Below are 27,472 nucleotides of genomic sequence, written 5' to 3' on the forward strand. Positions count from 1 at the left end.
CTAGTGCTGAATAATGAATTATTCATCTCACCTACAGGGATGTATTCGCGCTCTCAGAGAAACGACTTGAAACTACATCAACAAATTGTTTTTACTTTACCTCCGTCATAAATTTACAGTGTCAATTTTGTTAAAGGTGCATATCTTTGTTTTCATAAAGTTAACGCAATAAGCACACCAAACCCCTTCAAAATCCACTTGCATAGTTTGTTTTATTCTGTGAGACCCTGTGTTTTAGATATATCATCTATCTGGAGTGGTTATGTTCTTGCAGGAAGAATGATCCCTAATTGGGAAATCTGAGAAACGTCTCACAGATTGAAACGTTTTTTAATCCCTCTCTAAAACCACATACCTTTGAAAGGGAATTGTTTCTCAAAATGTTAAACACTATCAACAGCTGCAGTGCTTCTTACCCAGTAAGTTGTTATGGCCATACATTTTTTTTTGTAATTACCAAAGGCAATATATATATCCTCCCTTTAAATGGTAAATTTACAATCTTTTTTTGTTTCTTTCTGTTTGTTTTCCCGGGCAAAATTTGTGGAGAAACAAAATGTTTGTATCATAATGTCGGAGATGCCCACCATCAATAGAAAGAAAATTAATCAATTAAGGCAACCTTTGACAAAAACAGAGTACAAACAAGAATGCTTTAAAACCCCTTTCACACATAGCAATTTAGCAAGGGTCCCTTGCTAAATTGTAGCATGGTTGTAATATTACAAAATGTACCTCGTGCGAAAGGACAACAATTTGTTATACTGTCCAAGTTCTCTTGCAAAATCTTGTCAAACATTGCTACATTTTTACAACCATGCTAAATTTAATCCCCTTCGAATGGGACGTAAAGCCGTTGGCCCCATGTGTTGCGTAATGCATGTAAAAGAACCCAGTGCACTTTTCGAAAAGTGCACTGGGTTCTTTTACATGCCCGGTGTTCCTGGCTGTAGCTGCTGTATGCGCCGTAGCACCTTGTAAACCCTTACAGGGTGCTAAATAATTGGGTCTCAGAATTCATCACTTCAATAACCTATCTTTCTGAAAGTTTGTATATACTCAGCGCCTTGAGTACCTTGTTTGGTAGATACGTGCGCTATATAAGACTTTGATATTAAAATTACGCAGGGGACCCCAGTTAAGTTGCTGTCGTGTGAACAGCACTGTACATGGCTGATTTGAAATGAGAAATGTAAACTGCTGGTTTACAATGAGGTATACACAAAGTGCAGAACTGTGTGAGACTGCGAGCACATAAACCCCCAGCAATATCTATCCACAGGGCTTCCTTCTATTTCCTTGACAATCTTAATCCCGCCACTATCTGGTTTCTCCAGTAATGATCCCTCACAAGCTTTAAGAAGATAATCCAGAGATTATCCCAAGACGTATGTGAGATGAGGGAGTCAGTAACAAATCATCTTTGGAAACTACAATACCACCTGCGGGAGGATAGAGGAGTAAATTGGCACAGATTACAAGCTACTACACACTGAAGGTAGAAGTGGTTTTCAATGAATGCATCAAAATGCTTCTAGAGGCTCGGAGCATAGAGAATCTGTTGTCCATTCTCTATGCTCGGAGCCACGTAGGCAAATTTCACCCAAAACTAACTATAGCTGAAGTCGTCGGCACATTTTTATTTTTAATAAGAGAGAGGTCTGAATACATTGTGGACAGAGTGCTACATGTAGAAGCTTTGCGTATTCATCAAAGTGTAAAATACTTATAAATCTGGAACAAAAAATTAAAATTGCTATTTTACCTTGCTATGGCTAATAGACTGTGCAAGTCTCATGCGCACCGGAGCGAGAAAACACGACAGACGAAAAACTTGCTTTTATCAAATCAAATCTTTGCTTTAAATTATTCTAAATACTGAATTTGAACAACAAATATGCTCAATAGAGCTTGTTTAATTTAGTTATAGCTTTTTAAACATTTAGGCAATTAATCGGTTATAGTTTATGTACAGACAAAAGGAAAATTCTGGGACAAGGATGTTTATTTGATCTTAAATTGTTTGAAACCCCTGTTGCAAATCTACGCCCGATTGTGAAATTATCAAAAGCTGTGTTTTACGCGGACGCACAATGTTCGCGAGGGCGTTAGACGCAGTTTAAAGAGAAAGCTGACGCTTAAATGACCAATAAAAAAGCTGTTCACCCCACGCGAACAAAACAAGCGTCTGCGTACATTTCATGATCGGAGATGGGCAAAAATTCGGTTTTTCTTTGTTATTTTGTTGAATTTATTTGTACTGTTATATATGTTGTTAATTCATTTTTCATTTCATTCATTTCATTCATTCACTCTTCCTGACGCAGTCCAGAGTCCCGGCACAAGGTGTCCACAAGGTGTCCACATAGGTGGTTTGTGGTCTGCCTCGGGAATTAGTTGTTAATTAGTATTACATTTTCAACAACATATGTAATTATTATGGTCATCAGTTACGTTAAACTAAAATAATGGACGAAACAAAATCTCCCCAACGTAAAACTCCATAATATAAGTTTGGGACCACAATGGTCCCGGAAGTTCAAATATGCGCAAGACTTGCACAGTCTATAGCAAGATAAAGTGATAAACAAATTTCTAATAAAATTATTAGAAATATGTTAACCAAATAAACTATATTGACCAGAAGCTCACACATATTCAATGAGCAAGTTAAGAAATCCATACAATATAAAATACCTTCTAGTTCTGAGCCGACATGTAAGTTCTTTAATAGCTGAGAGGCTTCAGCCAAAGCTGAACTACACACATGTGTGACTTTCAGCACATCAACACATTTGAGTGCATGGTATTTGCATCACCAAGTATTGAATTGACTGAAACATATTGTTCTGTGGCTCTGTGCTGATACTTCTAGCTCACAAAATTAATGTCAGCGTTGCTATCATATAGAAGGAAGACCTTATGAAATCAAACATCCCATCACCTTTACACGATTTGATACTCCGCTCTTGTAAAGGGCAAGACCTGTTTTCATTCGTAAAGGGCAACTCTACTGAGGAAGTGACATTTGTACTGGATCATTTCAAAGGGCACCAAGGCAGTGACCAGGGGCACATACAGAAGCCTTTGTTGCATCTGTGAAGTATCCGGCTTGATTTATACCAGGAACAATCTAAACCCCATTTATGATGTTTTATTTAGAAAATAAACATATGGTAAAAATACACACACAAAATAGTTAATGGCCTGATGTTTCGACCCTAGCAGAGTCTTTTTCAAAGGCTAAAACAGAGATTTTAAAAGTCGATCATCGGAAAAAATCTATGCATAATCAAAAATTCTATTTACTCGATATTGTTCTTGAATTCCCTAGGGTGATTTACCAGTATCCTTCCTCAGCCTTACAAAAACAAAATGCCAAACTCTGATGATGGTGGTATGCCAGATCCAATCACTTTACATGGTTCAGTCCTCACCAATCCAAAGGAAGAATTATAAACAAAACATGCTGGTTTGATGGGCTAGGAGTAGTTATGGTATAGATAAGATGGGATATAAGGTAAGACGCTTCCATTGTGTTCTTTAAATATCACAATGTTTTTATTCTAAGGTCGTAGAAGGGAATGATTTTCTGTTGCAACTTTGCATGGCGAAATATTTAGACTGCACAACATGTTTTGTACACACTGAACGAGCGTTATTATATTGAGTAGAGCAAATGATGACTTTTGACAGTCACCTGGTACATCTTGTGTAGCATTTTGGTACGCTATACAAAGAGAAATTGTTCACTAAGTAGAGCTATTAGAAAAGCAATGGGATGATAAACACAGCCCATTATGACTAACATTGATCTCTAAATGGGTACAAAACCCTAGACAGAGGTGAAAAATCCTGTGATTTATCGACGATGAATCAAAAGACTTGAGAGTATAAGTAAGTATGTAGCGCAACATTCTCAGATCCTCTTTTTGCCCCATAACCTCTCACCCCTTTGCGCCCAAGATTGTCACACTCATCATCCCTGGCCCGCCCACCTCCTGCCTCCAAGTAGACATTGCTTTCACAAGATTTAAAGTAGGAACGTCGGGGTTTGTCCTCAATTTTCAGCAAGTAGCCAGCAGGACCAGTCAGCTTGTCATTTCACTTTTATCCTGCCATTTTTTCCACTGGTCTGTATTATGGGATTTCCTTTCAACTCCTTTCAACTAGCATTGGGCTACGTGATTTAGTTGGACAGAATTCTGACTATAGTCCATAGGTGTCTAACTGGCATTTGGCCAGCGATGAATGTAGGTTAAACAAGTCCCAATTTTCTCTGCTTCTTAAATAAATTCTACCTCACAGATGATATAGACAAACTTCTGCGTACAGACATGACTCATGGCCTCAGTCATGTAATTAAATTGAACAAAAATTTTGCCATGCATACATTGTTCAATAACTTCCCCCAGAAAAATCAAACCGAACTTTAAAATGACAAACAGCATGTAATTCAGGGCAGGTATACAGGATAAAGCTAAAATTATTATTTGAAGGTCTCGGAGACACAAAGAAATTCAAATTAATTTGTTTGTCATGAGATTCTAATCACACAATGAGGACACAATAGGGGGAACACAATGCCCATGGATTATTGAGTACCAAATGTCAAAATCATGAATTTGTCCATCTTTTAGGAGCGTGGTCCCCATCGCAAATTTTTGGGGGTTGTTTTTGTTCGGGTTTTTTTTTTAGGGGGGGGGTATAAACCTCATATAACTTTGGATCAAACTTGTGTTTATTGACCCATATCACCTGACGTCATCATCAGAAAAATCTTGAATGCGCCATACTGGTGGGCAATTGCACTGTGCGTTTTCATATATAACTCTATGCATTGAGTATGCTGTGCGTTATGCAGTAAAGTGTGCGTTTTAGGCGACGCGGCGTTAATACACGTAAACCTAACTTGCCCACCAACATGGGAAGCATGGCATCAGTCGCCGCGTGTGACACGCGTGCAATGGGTCAACAGGTTAGTAAGTGCACCTTTAATAAGTTATGGTAAATCATTCGACCTCATGTGTGTTCCTTGGAAAATAGTAAGAACATTTGAGTACAAGGGTTGATCTAAAATACATCGTGTAAGCTGTAATGGACGTACAGGCTATTTATTTACTATTTTTCTTTTTCTTTTTAATCGCAAAAATTCGGGAAATCAGACTTCAGTCAGTATAACATCATGCCTATCATTGAATAGATGTAAATTGCATCTGAGATAAAGAATAGCGTGCTAGCTGTCATAATGACCTTGAAAAAAAAAATCAAATTGAGGGAGTCTCTGAGGTAACTTCTCATAATATATGCACCAGCGAAGCTTTGTTATTTTAGTCACAGATTGTTGACAAAGCCTGTGATTTGGTCGTTTTGCCAAGCTATCCTTCGCCAAATCCACACTTGAGGAATTCTCTTCCAATCTTTCCCACCACTCTTGACCCCCTCACATCCCCTCACAGACACTTGTTTATCAGAGGCACTCTTTAAAAGACACTTTAAACAGTAGACTTCCATAGTCCTCTACTTTGTTCACAGCCTATGGTATTTAGCATGGAGGAGTAATACAAGCCTTTTCAAATACAAAAAATCTACACAGCCTTCTCCCTTAACACCTGTGGATCAGTCACAATTAACTCCAACAGGGCCCAATTTCATGGCTCTGCTTACCTCCGAATTCTGCGTTTACGATCACCGATTCCCCGCTTACTTACAAGCGCCGAATTTCTGCGCTAGCCTTGTAAGCATAAAATGCCTAGTATTGTGGAGTACGCACGCGCAGAAGCCAAAATTCGCCGCTAACCCGTGAAATACGCTTGCCGTAAGCACAGAATTACCTGCTTCCGTAAGCGCTGATTCTGTGCTTACGGTAAGAAGAGCCATAAAATTGGGGCCTGGTCAGTTCAGTGTTGAAAAGCATCTCTGTTAAAATATAAAAAGTTAAAGACACTGCCGTAAATTTCATAAAACTCTTCCTAACTTAAGACTAATCTGAGGACGAGTCCCAACCCTGCACTGTTGCATGCAGACCTTAAGATTAATCCCAAGTTAAGACGAGTCCTTACTCTTTGTGAAATCGACCCCTGGACTTTTTTGGTAATAGTCAAAGACCAGTCTTCTCTCTTGGTGTATCCAAACATATGCACAAAATAACAAACCTGTAAAAATTTGAACTCAATTGGTCAAAGTTTCTGCGCTAGCCTTGTAAGCATAAAATGCCTAGTATTGTGGAGTACGCACGCGCAGAAGCCAAATTTCGCCGCTAACCCGTGAAATACGCTTGCAGAGTGTTCTGCAATAATGCGATTCTCAAATTTGAATCTGAGAAACGTTACTCTCAGATAGCTTTCTCAGATTATGTTTTCCAATTACATATGAGTCCTTCCTGCGTTTAAATAAATCGCTCTGAGTTTCCGGCGATACCTCAATAAACACTACCCTATTTTGAAATGAAATATTCACAGGTTAGTATTTTTGTGTATATATCTACATTCATATAGGACTAACCCAATCGAACGGCTCAACAAAACAAAAACATATGTACACTGTGCCTTTAAACAGGAAAATAAATCAATCTTGTATCTTCCAGTGAAATAGAAAACCTCATGTTTTTTTCTCATTTCTTTTGACATGAAGAACAAGTAGATGTGTGCCTCATCATGTTAAGCAGACTTCTTCATAGATGCAATCAATTTAAATCATAACTGACTGGCTTGCACATTGTGACGGGTCATACATCAAAAATTGGATTCTCAAACTACATAGACACTATGTGCAGACAGGTCTCCAATCATGCTGACATAATCTTACAAAGACACCATTACTGTATCAGCAATTCTGATAACAACTCTTTATAAATTTTGTAATTTGGAAAGCGACCAGAATATTTTAACATATTTTATGTTGATTGAGAGCTAGACAGTTGTTTTGAATGTAAGCACATTTACACATTATTTTCCAATATTTCATTTTATGATCAGGAAATGTGAATTTTGTATGTTGATGGAGAGCTAGACAATTGCTTTGAAAGTAAGCATATTTCTGTAGTATTTTTCAATATTTCTTTTGACCTTTATAAACATACTTGAGGCAACCCAGACTATAATAACAAATCTCTGATTCAAGTGTTTTTCTGAAAAGCATTATCCTCAATTGCTTCTTGTGTGTTGAAGCGCAGCTAAAAATGCAGAATATCTACACGGACGATCTTTCAATCTTTCGTTCATCATGTGAGAAAAGATCACACGATCAGGCCTGATGTAATTCTTGTCAAATAATTGGGTTTTTTTTAAAGTAAATTATATACATTCTTTTTTGTATCATTAGCAGTTTGCGTGTATTGGAACACAGTTCTACCTTTTGGACTGATACATGATTTAGGAAAACAGTACATCGGTACAGTTTTAAAGAGGAAGTCAGATTTAAACAACTATTTATAAGTTCCTCACAAAATATGGCTCATAAAGTTTTGGAAACCATGCCAAATTATTATTAGTAGCTATGAATATGTTGTACAAATGTAAATAAAATCTAAACCATTTCACCCACCATATAGAGTTCTTTTTCTACATATGACCAATGATAGACCAAAATGAAAACAAGGAAACACTTTGAGAATTTCTTAAGTCTTATCGAACACATCGACCAGGCCATCAGTGTGTTAATCCTCCCCTATCACATTTAAGGAGCAACCCTCCTTCCTGATAGTCCACACAGCTCGATCTGTTTGTTGAAGACTCAATTCAAAGCAATGATCAAACCAGATTCAGTCGCTCCATGTCCATTGCATCTTTAAGTCCCTACCCAAACACAGAACCTACCCAACTCTCTAGATGCTAATTCCCAGGTCATTGTTAGCGAGAGAGATGATTTATTTTCTTGAGGTGTGCCTTCTTGTACCCTCCTGGTGAATAGAGATGGTGATTGTGGAGTGAAGTGTTTCGTACAGGGTGGTGCATACAAATCAGGAGACCGCTTTATCCTTCCTCCATGCTTATATATTGTGCGACTTCTTTATTCCGGGGGCCCTGGTGTTATTGATTGGTACATCCCTATGTGTAAGTAGTGTGTGTGTGTTCAGCACGGTACAGTTGCTGTGCTGAGATTTACAAGAGTTTTAAAAGCTGGCCCTTAGGGGTACAAGAGAACCCCCCCCCCCCCCCCCACAATGGTACACAAACCTTTACACCCATGTAATCGGGAAGGTAGTAGAATGAGCCGAATGCCTGCGATTAAATGGCATACAAAAACGCTCAAGGACATAATGAGGAAGAGCAGTTTGTAGTCTTGTGCTCTTTTAGTGTACGATAATTAAGCTTTGTTACAGGGAACAAAAACGGGAGGGGTTTCATCTGAGAGAAACATGAACTAATAAACGCTGTCGTTAGTTAGAACATCCATTTTGGCATGTAAACAAAACTCTGGACATTACAAAGTTTAAAGTGATAACAAAACCTTGCAAGGATCTCCAAAAGACGTCAAAGCTTTACACTTCTTCTTTTTATCAATGCAAGTTTAGAGTGAAATGTTTGTTATGGGGTTCGCTAATGTATTTCAATCTAGAATATCGAGTCTACATGTACTTGGCAAATTAATTTTGAGTTTAACAATAATTTACGATGATGAAATTTTTACTTCCTGTTTGTATAGTCTGCTCACAGCTCTTAACTTTATCACCTTTTTTTTGCATGAACTGAATCAAAGCATAGAGCATCCAAATAATGTTTGCACAAAGCAATGTCAGACAGTCTTCACTTAGAGTTAATACAACTGGGGATTTCTTGCCGACAGTTACAAAAAAATAATCACATTTTCTAAAGTGCAGCTTGTGCTCTCTCAATTTTGAACGCTGTAAATAATTTACGCCTGCTGTTTTTGTATGGGAAAAAAAGTACCCTGTGAATTGCATTTTGTCTGAAGTTGTTGAATGATAAAATTTGTTTTGACAAAAAAGAGCAAGGGATTACTCATTAATGAAATCTCACAAAAGCCCTAAATATTTGTGTTTAGTTGTAATCTGTGGCCATTGGCGATGACTGTATATTGTTACTTAATGATTCATTGCCCTTCAAGTTAAGACATGGGTTTTGCTCACATACACTGGACTGCAGGTCCGAGGCCAGTCGAGTGTGATTTTAGCATTAGGCAGTAAACTTGAGAAATGACAAGTGTTTTTCAATTCAATGTATCTTTGTTTTTAACAGTTGATTAGGGGTTGAGCAAAGAAAAATTGACAGTCCTTACTTACTTGCCTTTAAAAGAATGTTCAGTGATTTATGATTTGTAAGCAGTTTCATACAGAAAAACAAAATTTTCCGGTTTACATCAAGTTCTGACTTTTTGTGGCTGATTTTTCTTCACTTGGCAACACAATCCTGACAACAAAAATAGAATAATCCAACCCAAATACCAAGAGAAGCTTTCTCCAACACGTAGGTCCTAGATAGCTTAAAGGTAAGTCTGCCCGTTCTGGTGCCAAATTGGCAACCATTAGCGTGGTCTCCGCCGTCAGTGATTCCCATGGGTATAACACGGATGAAATCCACTCTCGGGCATAGATAAAAGGACTGACTTTAAAAAGCACCTGTTATTCGCCTATATAATTCAATATGTCTTCAGGACACAAAATGCCCCTGTCAGTCAAGCTCTGCTGCAACAACAGTATCAATGGCTTTTCTTTTGTTTTTTTAAAGGCATGGACACTGTCTTGGTAATTATTCAAAATAATTTTTAGCATAAAAAACTGACTTGGTAACAAGCAATGGCAAGCTGTTGATAATATAAAGCATTGTGAGAAATGGCTCCCTCTGAAGTAACTCAGTTTTTGAGAGCAAAGTAATTTCTCACTCAAATAATTTATAAAATACTTCAACTGAAGCCTTTTATTAGGCATCTGAGAGCACACAAATTTGTGCAACAAGGGTGTTTTTTCTTTCAGTGTTCTCTTGCAATTTCAATGACCAATTGATTCCAAATTTTCACAGGTTTGTTATTTTATGCATATGTTGGGATGCACCAAGTGGGAATACTGGTCATTGACATTTACCAAAGGTGTCCAGTGTCTTTAAGAAAAAGTAAGTTTGTATTGATGATGATCAGACTTTTGTGTTTTTGTGGGTTTCACAGATATAAAAGTCTGATGATCATAATCAGTGCAAACAAATAAAAGGAACTGTTCTCTTCTTCAAGGTTAGACAATTTCCTCAGTTTCTAACCTAATAATAATACGACACACGAGAGATTGATATAGCGCATAACGGATGAGCCTCTATGCGCAACACAAACATAAATCAATGAAACATTGAACAATCAAATAGTTATCAAATCAACATTTCCTTTGAAACGAACTCTTACAGAGTTCGCTCATTTCAAAGTAGCTGAAGTTGAACCATGGAGTGGCATGCCTTGGTTTTTTAAAGAAGCTTGTCTGTCACAGCTGTCCAATTCAAAAATTGCCCCAAAATCTTTACTATATTAACTATTTATTACAGAGTAGTTGTGAGTTTTGTTTGTTGAGTTTTGAAAAACATGCTTGTTGTTTTCATTTCTGAAGGCCTGGAATTTCATTTTTGAGAGGGCAAGGCCTTTTTCATGTTTCTATCGGGAAATCTTAAAGTCTATGTGCATTTTTTTAAGGGGCATCAAGGCCAAAACCAGACCAGTTATATGGTATGTGTAAGATTTTTTCTCCACTTGATGTTGGTCTTATAAAAACAATTGTTGGCCCAGCAAATATTTTCAGCTGCAAGTCCTGCACAGTCTTGTTGATTTTCTACCCAAATTCAAGCCCTGAATAAGCCCAATATGGACTACGCTGGCAATGACACTGAGGGACAGCAGAGATGTGGGCTATACAAACACGGTATAGTATTTTTAAGGTTCCAGATTCAACGAATGAATATGCTGCAGTTTTTCTTTTCATATCAATTTGTGAACAAATCAGTGTTTAAAAACACTAATTCCCCCATACACGGATGCCCTTCTAATACTAAATGATGTTTTTTTTGTGGCAGTATTGCCTTTTTAAAAGTTCCCGAACACTGAAGCCTTGCGTGTGAAAGACTAATTGATTATGGTAATTTTGGTTCAGCCCATTAAAGCAGTTATTCACAGCGTGATAATCAAACAACCAACACAATTAGTCAAATTAATCTAAAGTGCAGGCTGGTATTAAAGGATTCCTGTGAATTTACATAGCACTCTGGACCATTTGTATAAATACAAAGAGTAAACCTCATTGTGGTGGAAATGTTTATCAGGATGTGGGACGTTCTATGAGTGATATTATTTCGCCGGACAGATGTGGAACACTGTTATTTCTCATTGTGAATGATTGCATGGCAGTGAAAAATGTTAAATGAACAATTCCATTTACCAATGACTTATCTAAGCGCAATGATTATCTTGCATCGTAGCCTACTGTTCACTATTGCTCAATCAACAATGGTGAACTAATCGAGCAAACGTCACAAGAACCAATTCAAATTAACATACACATATTTCAATCGTTTAAATTGTTGATGATCTTATTCTGGTTAAAAAAATCTATGTTCAAGCTTGAAAACAGAATTACATAGGATAAAAATTACTAACATGACAATTTCAAATTATTCAGTTTTAACAGAGCACTTTATAAAAAAAAATGATTTTCATTAATAGTGTCTGAATAATTCAAGTTTGTCGTCTCAAATTACATTGCAGCCCGCAGCCATTCAAGCCGACATCATGCCTTCCGTCATTCATACACAAATTTTCCTGATATTTTTTTCACACCAAAACAAAGGAATAAAAGCCTTTCATTTTGTCTGTTCAACTCCCGGGGCAATCCATCACGTTAACTGATAAACCATCATCAGATACCAAACTGTGTAATCTGCAGGCCTTTCATTTCTTAAGTCAATATTGAATTCCGGCCTCCATCATGCGGCAACATATGTTTGCTGTTGAACCGTGCAGCCGTGGATGCGCTGCTTGCTCCCGAGGGCTTAATTTCAACAGGTTAGCTGAATGCAAATGAGATGTCATTAAAAACGTAATTCACTTAATGTTGATTTTCTAGATAATATTAAAATGATGGTTTCCATACTGAACTGTCCCTGGCGAGTTCCTTTTATTGTTTTCATTATAATTTTTTATGAAAAGCTGATTTTTTGTTGTGTGAGATGTAGAATACAACAAGACAAGTTCTTAAAAGAACGCAATCTATCCAGCAATACATGGAGTTATCGCAAACCATTGATACCTCACCATGCAATGCCTCAAATCCCATAATAAAACTGTGAAAATGTTGTTGTCAAAAAGTATTCAATTACTGAGGACCACATGTGGCTTCTTACCACAAGTAGTAACATAAAATGGGTTCTTGACCACTATAATTTTTACTATAAATTTTCAGTCAAAGCCGTAGTTGTAGCTGCAAAATTTGGGTATGAAATAAGTTTTGTTAAAATGTCGGCCTATAATATTACACTGGTGTAACTGATGTGCGGTAATCAGTATACCAGTTTCCCTCATTTGTGATCAAATGGTGATGAATTCTTTAGAAAGGTCAATAAAGATAAAGACCATAATCATTTTATTATTCAGAGTGATATTGCAAAGTTACATGACCAAACAACAAGTTATACATGCATGGAGGAGGCACTTGTTTTTTTTTTTTTTTTTTTGGGGGGGGGGGGGTTCAGAGGAGGCACTTGTTCTTGATGATTCCTTAAAGGCACCAAACACCTTTGGTAATTATTAAAGATCAGTGTTCCCACTTGCTGTATCCCAACATGCATAAAATAACAAGTCTGTGAAAATTTGGTCATCAAAGTTGCAACAGAACAATGAAAGAAAAAAAACACCCATGTTGCAAAGATTTTTGTGCTTTAAGTTGCTTAATAAAATACTTCATCAGGCCTGAAGTATTTTATTATTTGAGTGAGAAATTATATCTTTCTCAGACACTCTGTTACTTCAGAGGGAGCCATTTCTCACAATGTTTTACACAATCAATAGCTCTCCGTCAATTGCTCATTTCATTACAAAGTAGGCTTCTATGCCAACAATTATTTTGAGTAATTTACATACAAATATTAACTGAGTCCAGTCCAGTGCCTTTAAAAGGTAAACATTGCAAATGTGATAGGCAATAACAGCTGCTGATTTCTGAATAAATTCTCACACCCCCACAGGTGCCAGAAACATCATGTTCAATTTACCACTTGTTGACAATGTTGGAACTATTTTTACCTTTCTACCTCCGTGGTTGTAATACAACATGGACTGCTCCCATCAGTGGTCCTTTACATGGAAGGTTTCTAAAATACTTATCTTCAACATTCACCTGTTGTCTGGGTCTGATCTGAAGTTGCCACTGAGGCTACTAAATTTGTGTAGTAAAAGCCTTTATAAATAAAAAGATACTTTTGATAAATAAAAAGATACTTTTGGTTTTTGGAAATTGTTAAATTGTCTGAATCCTCAATGAATGTAGAAAAACAATAAAATTAACCTGTACGCTTTTTTGTCAAAAGCTTCTTTTTTTTTTTTTTAGAGAGGTTATGCCGGAAGAACAATTCTTAAATGGATTACACAATCTGAGAAAGGTGAAACAGAAACGTTGCTCAGATTTAAATGTTTTTTAGATCGAGTCAAATAACTGTAAACAGACGATAATATACATGTAATGGTCAACTTATTATCTATGCTACTGAAGGCTCTGGCATTTCAATTAAAAAGGGTTTTCACTTCCTTTGGAAATGAAAAACTTGCACAGTTAAAACCTAATACAAATTAACAAGCATTATTTTTATCAGTTTTCCTGGTACATTTCACAACGTACTTTGTTTTACAGTTCATAATTGTGTGCTTTCTCTCATACAAAATAAAACCAAACACAGGCAAGGATTGATTCTGCGTTTATAAAGCCTTGACACAATAGTACAATGTACTTCAAGTACGGTCATCATTACAATTGTACTTTTAACAACATTGGCCTTCAATTGCAAATAAAAAATCAAAGTCAGTACCACTTGCTGTTCAACTAATCTGTGTGGATATATATACTCTTGATGAGAAAAGACTGACAAGTTTGAGTTTAGCTGAGGATGTGATTAGTAAATTTCCTTCCTTTTGAAAACCATCATGACAAAACCCGTACCCGAGTCCTTCAATTCTGAAGGTGTGTATATTTCATTAAATTAATTTTTCCCATTCAGAGAAAAACCGGGGAGTCACTGAGATAGTCACTGACCCAGAGTGCATTTACCTCTGTTTATAGTGAGAAGAAGTAAAAAAAAAAAAGAAAAAAAACACGAATATTGAGAACAAAATCGTGGCTAAAGGCCTATAGCTGAGTCCTTCGATGAAGGTGTGTATTTCATTCAATTAATTTCTCCCATTCATTCATAACAAAACATGGCAGTCATTGAGTAGAGCGCATATACATGTAGTCTACCTCTACCGTGTATAGTGAGAAAAAAATATATTGAGAAAAAAATCACCGCCACCAAAAAAAACACTGAATTATATCATTACATGATTATCAAGGTTCTGCACTTTCCTGAATTCAACACATTGGTATAAGGGATCAAAAAATATATAGTATTCTTTATCCCCGATGCAAATTTACCATCTCTGCACCAACAGATGATTTTTTTGACACTTTCATTTTTAATACTTAACTGGTCTCATGTGGCCTCCCGAATAAACTGTGCAACACAAAAGCAATTTCTTCTGTAACAGAAGCCACTAAATTTTTCTTATTAAACTGAACTCTACAAAGTACATTCCTGCATAAGATACAATGCTCATCAAGCTTGAACTGAAGCATGCCATATAATACACAGTTCATCTCATCCCATGTAAATTCCATTTTGTGCATTTCTAAATCTTGCACCACAGGAGTGTTACACCTCCACACAAATTTTCGATTCATTGAATGGACAATTCAGCCTGAAGTCAAATTCAACAAATGACATAAATTACTAGCTGCTGAACATTGCCCACAGTATTTGCGCCTTATAAATAAAGCTATCATTATTGCATTTAATATTAAATTTCAGACGTATTCTGTGAAAGCAAATCTCCGAGGGGCACATTATTGTATAATGGTGAATGAAAATTTTGTCATCCTGTTAGACCCCAATTTAATTCATGAAACACGCATCGATAGTTTCTCCTGAGGAAAACTGCAATAAAATTATCTGTAAAGTGAAGACGTCACTGAACAAAAGGGTATTGAAGTTTCTGAAGACATAAAAAGTCCAATTTATTACAAAATAACAATATTGTTATCAGTGTTAGCCATTTTGTGAACAACATAATTGACCATATTTATAGATATTTGATAATATCCGTTGCCCCTGGTCCTGGCCTTGGTGCCCCTTCAAAAGTGTCCTGTTGACTTTCAAAGATTTTCCAATGGAAGTGTTTTTTGCAAAATGAAAATGGCCTTGCCCTTTCATAGATCAAATTCCAGGCCTGTTTTTTGATAAGATCACCATCTTCAAGAGCCCCAGATTGATTTCACTCCTAAAATGTACACAAACTAAAAGCCTGAAATATACAGAGATATAGTGTATATGTGTGGCAATCTCTTTAGTTTTCTCATAAGCAAACTTAGTATGAGCAAAATATGTAATTCGATAAGATCATTAACTTTTCTGCCTTGTGGTTTAATCGAGTAAAGGAACTGATACATAATTGGGAGATCACTTGAAGAAAATTGTCGTGCACTTTTTGAGAACTCCTTCTGCACTTTAAAGGCTGTAGAGGAGGACTTTTCCTGTATCTGCCACAGAGATTGCAGCAGAAAAACAGAAGGACAGTGTACTTATTAACATTGTCTATTTAACAAACATTGGATGCTTGCTGCAATCGAATAAAGGAATCATTATAAACAGTCTGATACATAATTGGGAATCAGTCAAAGAAAATTTGTGTACTCTTAAACCCTAATACAATAACTTCAATTTCCTTTCCTTTTGATTCTGTCCAACGCAAGTGTACTTCTTGGGATTTGTCAACTATTTAAGTGATTGAGTAAAATTATACATTCTAGAAGAATATTGGTTGTGTATCACTAGTGTAATCTGTGCACCTGTTCTCGGAAATAATGAAGTAGTTTTTTTTCCTTCAGGTTACGTAGAGGCAATTTTGACCAATTGTTACTTTTAGTTTTTCTTTCTAGACAAACTAGATACAATGTTGACCTCAAGTGTGAATAAAATGGCATTGTTGCATTAGAAAAACTAATGGCCCCTTTGTCATTAATTCTCAGGAATGTTTTGTTTTTCAAGTTTCTATGAAGTTATTTGTTAAATTGCTATCACCTCACTGTAGGTCAATAGTAACAATAGCAGAGTGCATTATGAGATTTTCAGTGTATAGAGCCAGTGTCAGGTAGATAGACCTGTAGTAGGATTTGAAACTTTGCATGGTGGAAATACGATATGGAAAGGTTTGGGGTAATACCATGTAACCACATAGACCTGAGAGACACAAGTTGCGAAGTATTCAAAACCAATGAATCCTGGTAAAATTCAGCTACATGTGAAGTATCTAACAATATCAGAGCAGACAATAAAAATTAGGCTTGAGCAACTAATGAAAACAAATACGAAATACCCAACGACAACTAGTCACTCTCCAATTTGACACTAGTCATTATTATTTTCCCAGACAATGTCAGACAGTCTTGACTTGACATAGTAGTCAATAGTCGCGAATTGGTCACAAAGTCGCACTAGTCGCCCCAGGCCTAGTGTCAGGAGACTATGTAAATCCTACATCCAGACCATAAACTTTTGTAACAGTATACTAATAATGATAATAATAATAATAATAATAATAATAATAATAATAATAATAATAATAATAATAATAATAATAATAATAATAATAATAATAATAATAATAATAATAATAATAATAATAATAATAATAATAATAATAATAATAATAATAATAATAATAATAATAATAATAATAATAATCACAATAGCCCTTTTTTTAAGGACTCATTATTTCATATTCTTACAGATTTTTATGCAAAGCTATGGAATTGTTTTTACATACGTAGCACATTGTAATAGTTTTAAGGTATTGTGTCACAAATTTAACGCAGCCTACCAAGACAGAAACATTGATGAAAACCCCAAGGTTCTCTTATTGAAGCATACTGGGGTCTTTTTCACAGCAAATTTACTCTGTTCCTTTAAGGAGACTTAAGGTAAAATAACTTTTTGGCTTCATCTTAAAAGTTGTAACATTTTGCTCATTTTAAAAATACACACCAACTCACAACAAAACCAGTTAACAGGGTTAATAGCCTTCTGCCTTCACCCAGGAAATGTAAAAAAAATATATATATTTGTCAGAACAAGTATTTAAAAAATATACTTCCAGTCAGCAGTAGCAATACGATATCATTACAAATTTATGGGTAATTTTTATGCTAATTTTCCCCTCGTCAATAAAAAACGCCCCAAAGCACAGCTCAAATAATGACACTTCAAGGTACCACATTAATAAAACAGTATTTATGGCTGTAATACTAATTTTCTTTTGTTAGGGAGTCCAGGGTCTACCATGATAACAAATTTAAGTCAATGCAGTGTGGTACCGATGTTGTGCCACAGTGCCACCGCTAATTAATGGGCAAGATTCAGGGATGATTGCAATGCAAACTACACACCAGGTCACCATCAGCTAATGGACGCATACAAAATAAGCACATCAATTGGTGAATATCCGTATGACAGGATAACACTAATGCCCGACCATGCCGATTTATAACCGTATGTTTGTTCAATGAGACATGGGTTTAATTATGATAATAAACCAGTCTACAATCAACCAAGTAATTCATAACAAAAGCTTGTAAATTTTGTTATTTAATTGACCACCCTTTTTTCCTTTCTTTCAGGAGACCAAAACGTTCTGTTTTTTAATTTAAAACAAGGATCTTACACTTTGCTCAAATAACACCACAAGTTATTAGACAGGAGGAATTTCATACACTTTGTATCAATAATATTTGAAAATTAATATAAACTTTCTTCCAGTCAGCAGACAGATTATAAAAGTAGCCAATGCGTAATATCAAATGAATGATTGAATATTTATTCGGTGCAGGAAAATGCAGCCAAATGCTGTAATATTGTATACATAAAATATCTGAAGAGCACCCAGCGTGCTTTAATCACTTCCTTCCAGTCAGTGCCTGGAGGATTATCCATTATTAACACATGGATTGTGAATTTCCAAGTCAGGAGTAAAAGTATTCCCAAGTAATTAAAGAGGGTTGCCACAGTGTTGTGTTTTTTTGTCAGGGAGGGGGGGGGGCTTTTAATCCACCTGCTTTCCGATTTAATCAGAGTTTAATTAACCAATGCGCCTTTCTTTTTAATTTTATGTTAATTGGAGGGGCTATTGATTGCAATGGAAATAAGACTGACGATTGTGAGAATTAAACAGAGTTTGGTTAATGTTTATGAAGATGGCAGGAATTTTATATTGAAAATGGGAAGTCCGACTGTCCATACACAATTTACATATATTTCAAATGTTATTAGAGCCTATAAGAATCATACCAATTTTAATTTGCTATAATGGAACCTACAATGTAGGATGCTGCAAAAGCAAACTTAATCTCTGTGACAGGGAAGCCTGACATTCTGTAGACAAGGGTGTTTGCATTAGAACCCGAAACCCTACCAAGGTATTAAACTCTACTAGTCCATGGTAAGTGAGTGAAGTGATAGGGATTCTTCTGCGCACCTTGCTACCACTGAACCTACAGTGCACACTTAATGTACATCCCAACCGACGGACAAAGCAATTGAAAGTATCTTTCTCAAGGACACCTGTAAAGCATCCTGATGAACAGTAAGGCTGGGATTCAAACCCACACTCTATGATTGAACTCAACCCATTTTCAAAGATCGAGAAGAGAGTTATTAAATAGTCAAAATAAAATATGTTGCCTTAGTAGTAATAAACATTTCATTCAACATCTTATTTAGTAAATGTATTTAGCTGAAACATGTTATTATGTATGGAGGAAGAACCCATGGTTATATTTAATTGATTAAAATGCGGGAAATTTTTATACCAAAACAGGAAGAACACCTGCGTATTGCTTACCTTTTTTCAATTTTTTTTTTTGTTTTTCCAATTCGAAAATAAATTAGTCAAGAGGCAAAACTACACACTATAGACTAGGCTAGAACCAGGCTAGAAACTAAAACAAACAATCATCATAAACCATCATGAATAAAATTTAAAATAGATGTTAAAAACTAAACTAAAGTAATAAAAGAGCTGAATGACAAACCTTTTCATTGCTTGAACTCGTCGAACTTATTGAATCCGTTTTGTTGTTGTTCTCCCCTTCGTTCAGTGACCTATTTTTATTAGCAGCAGCTGAGCAAACTGGCGATGAAGATCGTCCTCCAATATAATTGAGGTTACTATGGGGCGTCTTGACACCATCTAGTACACCTTGATGATGTAAGGTTGGTACGGAGAGAGATTGTAAGCGGACAGCCGCCACCTGATGACCACCTGGGAAGTCAACCCCACCACCCCCGCCGGAAGAGAGTCCAGACACCACGAGCGGGGAGTTTGTTGCCCGCTGTTGCAGTGCTCTCGGCCCGCCGTCAAGATGCCGTACAACACCGGCCTCAGATGTCATCTTCATTGGAACAGGCAAACCGGATAGACTGTTCATCAAAATAAATGTCCGATTAATCTGTCCGAATTGTAGATTTAATTACCGGCTAAAGTTGGCTGAACTTGTCCCGTTGTTTAAACAGAGTGCAGCTCTGGGAAAACTGAGCAGACGACAAAAAATAAAGAAGATGCACCGAGTTGAATACTGTCACGGCCAATGAAGTCCCGTTCACGCACAGTGTAAATGTGTGGACTCGGAAGTTGCGCAAATTTCTTAATTGAAACAAAAACAGCCTCTTAATTTCCACGTGGTTAATGCATGACTACAGCTAAAAGGTAAGTGATCTATGCACCAGCATCAATATAATTCTTCCTTTGAACGTTCCGTTGGTGTAAACAAAAAAGCAGCAAGTTCTTCCAAAACATCGTTTTCTAATGATGGCAAACGAACATCAACAAACATGCGTTCCTGTGTTATTAAATCCGTGATGTACACTGATGATGTGTTCATCCCACATGGTTAGGTTACCCACTCGTTCGCATAGCAGTATGCGCGCATGTATGCGCGCCACGGGTACCAGGGATCTAGACTTTCATTTTCACCTTCCCAACATGTTTTATATACTGCCCTCTCTAGTCAAAATGATGTCAACTAAAACTTTTCTCCAATGGAAAGTGCTGGGTTGGTGTTGGGGGGGGGGGGGGGTCCTAGATTATTATTTTTTGGGTCCCTTTTAATATATCACCTTTTTCTTTGAAATTGTTGGCTTCTTTATTGCCACCTAATGTGATATTTTAATGTGTCATCTTAAATTTATAATCTAAGCCAATCGCTTTGTCTTATAGAAGTGGGTTTGGGTGGGGGGGGGGGGGGGTAGGGCCAGTCTGTCAAGTAAATTTCATTAGATTTGGAAATAATTAGGTTGTATATGCACTAAATGTTAATTATAGCAGGCCATCAGTGTCATATATCAAGGCCTGGGATTGGGTTTCGGATGCCTCGGTTACAGGCAGCAAAATGGGGGGGTCTCAAACTTAGTCTGTTCTCTGGCTTCCAGGTCTCGACTGCAACCATACAATATATTTCCAGCCATTGTATAATCTGATGATTTTCCACAATGCATGGTTATAAAATAACAATAAATCGATTGCTCATAGATATCTGACCCCACATAAACAAATAGATGTACAATTATATCTGTTTTATTCATTCACTTTAACTTTATACAAGAAAAAGTAATTGCGTGGAGCAACAATTAATAAAAACACTTCAGAAACAAACATTGTAAACAAAACAATATAATTCTGAACAAGAACTGTATTATAATACTCACCCCCCATTTCGTTTAAAGTTATTTTACTAAACCCATAGGGTAAACTTTTTCCAAATGTTATACGACATTTTTTGTTTCGTTACATTGATAGCACAACATACGTTTTGAACGAGTACATTCCGTCTAATAAATCATCCAATAATTTTGTTATTACAGACAAGAGAAATAAAAAACATGACAAACAACACCCCCAAAAAATCCCCCAACTTCCCCATGTACCATATTGTTTTCAATCGTTAATTTTGGCAATCCTTATTCCAAAGACTGCAAATGGATTCCCTCCAGATGAGGTCACAAGGTCAACCAGTGCACACACTAAGGTCAAAAGAAGACCAATCACTGCCTTAGAGCTTTGGATGGCATGATGTACATTCAGTCACTTTCCTTGTTGTTTGACCTCATGAATGGCCACCTTTGTAATGGGTCTACTCACTGACACCATCTTCCAAATATTTTTACTACTTGCTAAGATACCAATCCCGTACGAACTCTAAAAAACTTCCCAATTTTGCAAAGCTGCTTTAGAAAGTAAAGAGACTTTGCTTTGTATTTTAGCCCACAGATTTACATTAAACTTACATGGTTCAGAGATAATGATGAGAATTTTGGAGAATTAATGAGTAAAACAAGTAAAAAACAAAATATTTTTGTCTCATTGCGACGAAAATTATTTTTAGCATGTAAAAACGTATTTACTAGTTATGTTATACAAAAGTACCCAAACCCTTTAAGCGCAATCCTTTTGTTCATAATTTTGCAAGTTAGCGACCAACTTGTGTGTTAACCATGGAGTTGCATTGTTACACCATTCATTTGGAGTAGGCACTGGGAATGTATTAGCTTGCCTTTTCTTATGCTTACGGTTAGCAGCGCTCTGAAATGGAAATCCCACAGTAAGCACAAATGGCTGCTAAGCAGCTTCATGAAATTAGACAGCCCCCCCCCCCCCTTCACACACACAAACAAAAACAAATGAATCCCGAATTGAAGTGTTAGCATTGCACTATCTTTTAATACTTAAGTGATTTAGTAAAGTGTAATACTTCAATCTTTAAAATAATATTCCGAGTTGTTCTTTTAATAGCACATTTGCTCAGCACACTTGACTGGAAGCTGATAGGTCCATAATAATAATAATAATATAAATCCATTATACCATTGGCTAGGGAACATGCATTATCTCCAAGATAACAACAACAAAAATTCTGATGAAAATAAATAATATAACAAAACACTCAAATCAACAGAGTGAGAGAAGGTTTGACAATTTACAAACGAAAGTTATGGATAATATTATGCTAATACTCCTCATTAAAGTTATCATTAATTTTTACAAGTAATACTTTACAAAATAATATAAAATTGTTTAAAATCATGTAATACTAGGACAAGCACCTGGACATAAACAGTTAAGCCATTTACAAAAAAATAAATTGAAGAAATTTGAAAAGATCCTACGAAGATAGTCTCTGTGTAAATAGGATTTGAAAGTTTGCGGAGACACCACCCTGTACATAAATATCTCTCTTTGAGTTGCGGTGGTTTCGGAAAACGCCAGTGGTTACAAACTCATTGTTTTGAGCTGAGCCTACATGTTGGCTTAACCTAATCAGCAGTACTTAAGAAACATTCCGCAACAAAGTCCAGCATTCTTCTGAAGACGATCAGCGCATACTGATCGAAACGTTGGGCTGTCGACCACTGGTTCTTTACATAATCACACCAAGGCATAGAAGGATTTTTATGTACATGATGTCTCTCCGCAAACCTCACTAGAAGTCTATTGTTTCCCCCTTAAAATGATTTTACTACAAATACCAGGTCTAGGGTCGATTTCACAAAGAATTAGTCCTAAGAGATATTAAAAACTTAAGATGAGTAACTCGTCCTAACTCGAGTCTCAACTCTTTATGAAGTCCACCCCTGGAAATACCTGGAGGCCAAAGCCTCTGTTGCCCTGCAGTCGATTTCACCAAACTCTTCCTGACTTAGGATTAATCTTAGGACCAGTTCAATTCTGTATACAAAGACGTAGGACGCATTCAACCCATCCTAAAGTTAGGACGGGTTACTTGTCCTAACTCGAGATTGGATTAATCTTAGCATTTTGTGAAATCGGCTGCAGGTCTCGGTCTTGGTCGAAATATCTAAATCAAACTTCTTCAATTGTTTACTGTTTGTTAACCTTACTGATTTGAAATGTTTCTGCAATGAATTGTTCAACAAACTTTGCTCTGTACACTTTATAAGTTAATAGGTTTGGTCTGTGTAAAACCATTTGAAAAACGAAATCAGTTAAAATCAGGTGCTGATAAACAAAAAAACAGTATACATTTTTATTTGTAATTGCAGTATGGAAATATTCAGATAAGTAACTTTTACTATGCATTAATGTTTGAACTTACTATTTATTAACAAAAGAATATTTACTTTAACTTGACTTAACATTTTAAAATTAGTTTTCAATCATGCCAAACCATTCTAGCACATTCTGTAAGAAACAAACAAACAAACAAATAATCATCCCAACAAACAAAGAGATGAGACAGAACAAACATGCTTCAGTTTTTCACTTTCCGTTTGAATCCCAAACTGGCGAGTCCTTACTAAATTAACTCTCTTTCACAGACCTTTCTTTTATATTTTTACCAGGGGCCAATTTCATAGCGCCGCTTAACGGTAGGCAAATTTTCGTGCTGGACACTATTGGTAATTACTCAAAATAATTATGAGCATAAAACCTTACTTAGTAACGGGTAGTTTGTGAGAAAGAAGTAATTTTCCACGAATTTGATTTAGAGACCTCAGCGTTAGATTTTAAGGTCTCAAAATCAAGCATCTGCGAGCACACAACTTTGTGTGATAATGGTGTTTTTTTCTTTAACTGTTATCTCGCAACTTTGATGACCAATTGAGCTCAAACTTTCACAGATTTGTTTTTTTTTACGCATTTGTTCAGATACACCAAGTGAGAAGACTGGTCTTTGACAATTACCAATAGTGTCCAGTGTCTTTAAGTGAAGTGTACTTCAAGGTTTAGCAAGAAAATTATAAATTGTTCATAAAGTAAGCACTGGAAGGTTAGCATGCCTTTTCATGCCCTTACAGATTTTTTTTTTTTAACAGCACTGTGGATTGGAAACTGAAGCAGTAAGCAAAAAGACTGTTAAGCAGTTCTATAACATTGTGCCCAGACAAGAGTGTTTAGATCACACCATTGGCCTCTCCTAAGTACTCTTTATGCACATAGCTATGTGTTCAATTGTTTCTTTAACATCTAAGCTGCTGTCAGCATGATGTCATTGCAAAAGATCTATACTAAACTTATAGTAAAAGTATCTACAGTGTAAAACATAACTCAGTTTAATACTTAAAAACCTACAACGGTTTAATACTTAGAGCTTTAGGCATTGCAGTCAAGACATTAGCTAGTGAAGTTTGCAGAGACGTAACCAAGTATACATAAAACTCTCGCTATGAGTTGTGGTGGTTCTGGAAAAAAATCCAGTGGTTAACAACTCAACACTTTGAGCTGAGTCTATATGCATGGCTTAACCTCATCAGCAGTACTTTTCAGGTATGCTTCTCAAAAGAAACATACAGCAACAAAGTCCAGCATTCTCCTGAAGACGATCAGAGCATACTGATCGAAACCTTGGGTTGTCAACCACTGGTTCTTTTCAGAATCACAAAAATGCATAGAAGGACTTTTATGCACATGGTGTCTCCGAAAATCCTAGAAAATATTTTTTTTAATGGTATTTAATACTTAGAAATTTCTAGCATTGCAGTAACAAAAAACGCTACAATAGTTTAATATTGTTAAGCACTTGGTGTAAATCAATAGCAAAAATTACACCGTTCCAATGGTTTTTGTTTTTTGATATTCCTGAACATTTGTCAACTATCTCATTTTCTGTTGACAAGTTAGCATAACTATTTCATGTATGTTACCCATGTAATATACAACAATATAAAACTCATGCATTTTAGACGGCACTTCTTCAAATAACACACTCTTTCATAAAGGCTATTGTTGCAAAAATTTAAATAATCACTTTAAGTCCTTATGTTTTTAATACTTTTGAATGCTGTTTTAACAAATATTGAAAGGCAGATGTTTTAGTCAACACAGGAAGTGACAAGACTTAAGTAAAAGTGCATTCTTGTCATTAACCCTAAAAAAATCTGAAAGGCAGACGTTTTATTCAACACAGAAAGTAGTAAGTTGAAGTAAAAGTTGTGTTCTTGTCTTCAACCCTTTACAGACCAAAGCGGCTGCAAGTGGCTTGCAATAAAAATGCTTAGAGCAAACAGCGGCAAAATTTGCCAGGCTTTTGCTCAAACAATGGGATACAAAAAAAGGTTTTGAACTGAATTGACATTTTCCAACTTTTCCTATGTAAACATAGAATCTGAAACAAACAAAAAACAAAACCATGTATTTCTGTTTCTTATTTTACTGACATTTTACCTGAAAATAGCGGTGCAAAAAATACAAAAGATTTTCATATTCTGGGCGTATGGTGATGATTTTACAGAATGAACGAATGGTTTTAATGACCAAAAAACAAGTGCACCCAAATCAACATTGTGGATATTTTTTCAGACAAGCACTAAAGAAATTCCTCATATAGGAAAAGAACAGCCTTAAATCATATGGTTTTCACAAGATGGTAATAAATATCTTTAATTTCTAAATGGAACAAAAATAGTTGGAGGCCTGATATTTTGACCCTAGCAGAGTCTATCTCAAAGGCTAAGGCAACTTAATTTTTGTCTCCTATTTGGCTAGATCATATCATGTTAGATTGTGTTTTTATCTATTTGTGTACATATGTTTTTATCTCTTGATATATCTGTGTTTATTCCATGGATTACTGACCTATAACTGCTTTTGTTTTTTTTGGAATAAATAAAGTTGTTCAGCTTCAAATCAATAGGAAAAAAGGAGTTTATACATCCGAGTTAGATCAATCATGTACAAAAAGAGAAAGTGGTTCACACAGAAAGGGTTACTAAAGTTAGAACTTGAGTTGCTTCTAAACTACTGCATGTGGTCATTTACAACAAGTGCTTTTACAAATATTGGCACTTAAAATATCCATTGTTGAGTTGTGAAAAATAAATGTTATATAAAATTGTGCATAAAAAGTCATCAATAATCGTACAATATATATATTTGTTTATACATATATAAAGATTTTTATACAAACTCTTCAATTTGATCAATCTTGGAAGGCACTTGGTGGAAGAGTTGATTGTCACTTCGTATGAGTCTGAACTTCTTTAGCGGGTAGGTCCAGGCACAAGTTGGTTGATGGGCTTCTTACCTGAGTTGTGCATAGCTTCTCCTATTTCTCCTTTTTTTTTTAAACATCTCTTCACTCATTTAGGATTTTCTCAATATCTGTTTAAAAAGAAACAACAAAGCAAACGCACAATTATGGTAACAATTTATGGAAAGATTTTTGCAGTTAAAGGCGGTTCTACTCCATATTTCCTCCTTTCGGTGAAATGTTTGACAACAACAACAGAGAAGAAGACAATCCCACAACATAACATACAAAGGTATCTACAAAACATGAGAGAGTGGAAAAAAAAAAGAAAAAAAAAATAGGAATAATGAAGAAAGAAAGAAAAAATCATTCTTGGTGACATGTTACTGACATTGAAGTTCATACCTCAGAAAATATCTTTCAAATTAGACAACAGAAAGACAGAAAGAATTGAAACAAAAAGTTTGAGTCAGTATCAAAACAGATCTTCTTATTTTTCTCATTATTATCACAGAGATTTCGTTGAGCTATTGTGACAAAATATGAGTATGCGTTCACTGTGAGTCACAAAACCTCCTCTGCAAACCATGGCTAAAATTCTGCCATAGTATTGCTTGAAGACAAGATAGACAATGAAGGCAGCCAGAAAAAAAACATATAGTTGAAAATGGATCAGTTATGTTGTGGAACTCTTCAAGAAAAGACAATTTAACTTGAATATTAGAATAAATCAACAACCTGAATATAGTACTCACAAGACAGTTTCTTCTCTGTTAATTTTTTTTAGTACTAATATAATTAAATCAAAAGTATACTTTAAATACTGAAAACAATTTAGCAGGCCTGGAATTACATCAAGAAAACGAAGGTCACGGCCTCTGTCACCCCCTAGTCTTGGCCTTGGTGCTCCTTAAGTTTCATATTTTTAGATTTTTTTTTTTTTTTTAACATTTGCCCTTTGCAAAAATAAAATTCCCTTGCCCTCTCAAAGATGAATTCCAGACCTGACTCAGTCAGTTATGATTGGATATAAATCATATATTTTTTACTTATTTAGTTTTGTTAGCTGGGGATATAATCTTCAAAAAGTTACAAGTTTACAAAAAGAATTATGTATTTTTATGTATTTTTAAATAAAATGTTTGTTGCTTTATTTCCTTGCTTTCACAAGTTGGACGAGTAAGGTCAAATATCAGGGTGGTC

The 27,472-nt window shown here is 35.8% G+C and overlaps 2 protein-coding genes across 7 annotated transcripts in view; both read right to left on the reverse strand.

Annotated features, from left to right (window-relative positions):
- LOC139943734 (RNA binding protein fox-1 homolog 3-like) overlaps positions 1–20,107 on the reverse strand; it is a 221,926-nt gene extending 201,819 nt beyond the window's left edge. For 3 of the 5 annotated variants that reach the window (XM_071940493.1, XM_071940494.1, XM_071940492.1), the window contains exon 1: positions 19,319–20,106. In XM_071940493.1, coding sequence (XP_071796594.1) covers positions 19,319–19,714 — 396 coding nt within the window. In that variant the 5' untranslated portion in view covers positions 19,715–20,106. Of the gene's footprint in view, positions 1–19,318 lie in introns of all 5 variants that reach the window. The other 2 variants (XM_071940495.1, XM_071940496.1) reach the window with 2 other exon arrangements.
- A 799-nt stretch (positions 20,108–20,906) lies between these two features.
- The window catches only part of LOC139944135 (BAR/IMD domain-containing adapter protein 2-like), a 69,404-nt gene continuing 62,838 nt past the window's right edge, over positions 20,907–27,472 (reverse strand). For both annotated transcript variants that reach the window (XM_071941097.1, XM_071941096.1), the window contains one exon: positions 20,907–26,400. In XM_071941097.1, coding sequence (XP_071797198.1) covers positions 26,394–26,400 — 7 coding nt within the window. In that variant the 3' untranslated portion in view covers positions 20,907–26,393. The remainder of the gene's footprint in view (positions 26,401–27,472) is intronic.

This window comes from Asterias amurensis, chromosome 11 (assembly GCF_032118995.1).
Source record: "Asterias amurensis chromosome 11, ASM3211899v1".
Classification (NCBI taxonomy): domain Eukaryota; kingdom Metazoa; phylum Echinodermata; class Asteroidea; order Forcipulatida; family Asteriidae; genus Asterias; species Asterias amurensis.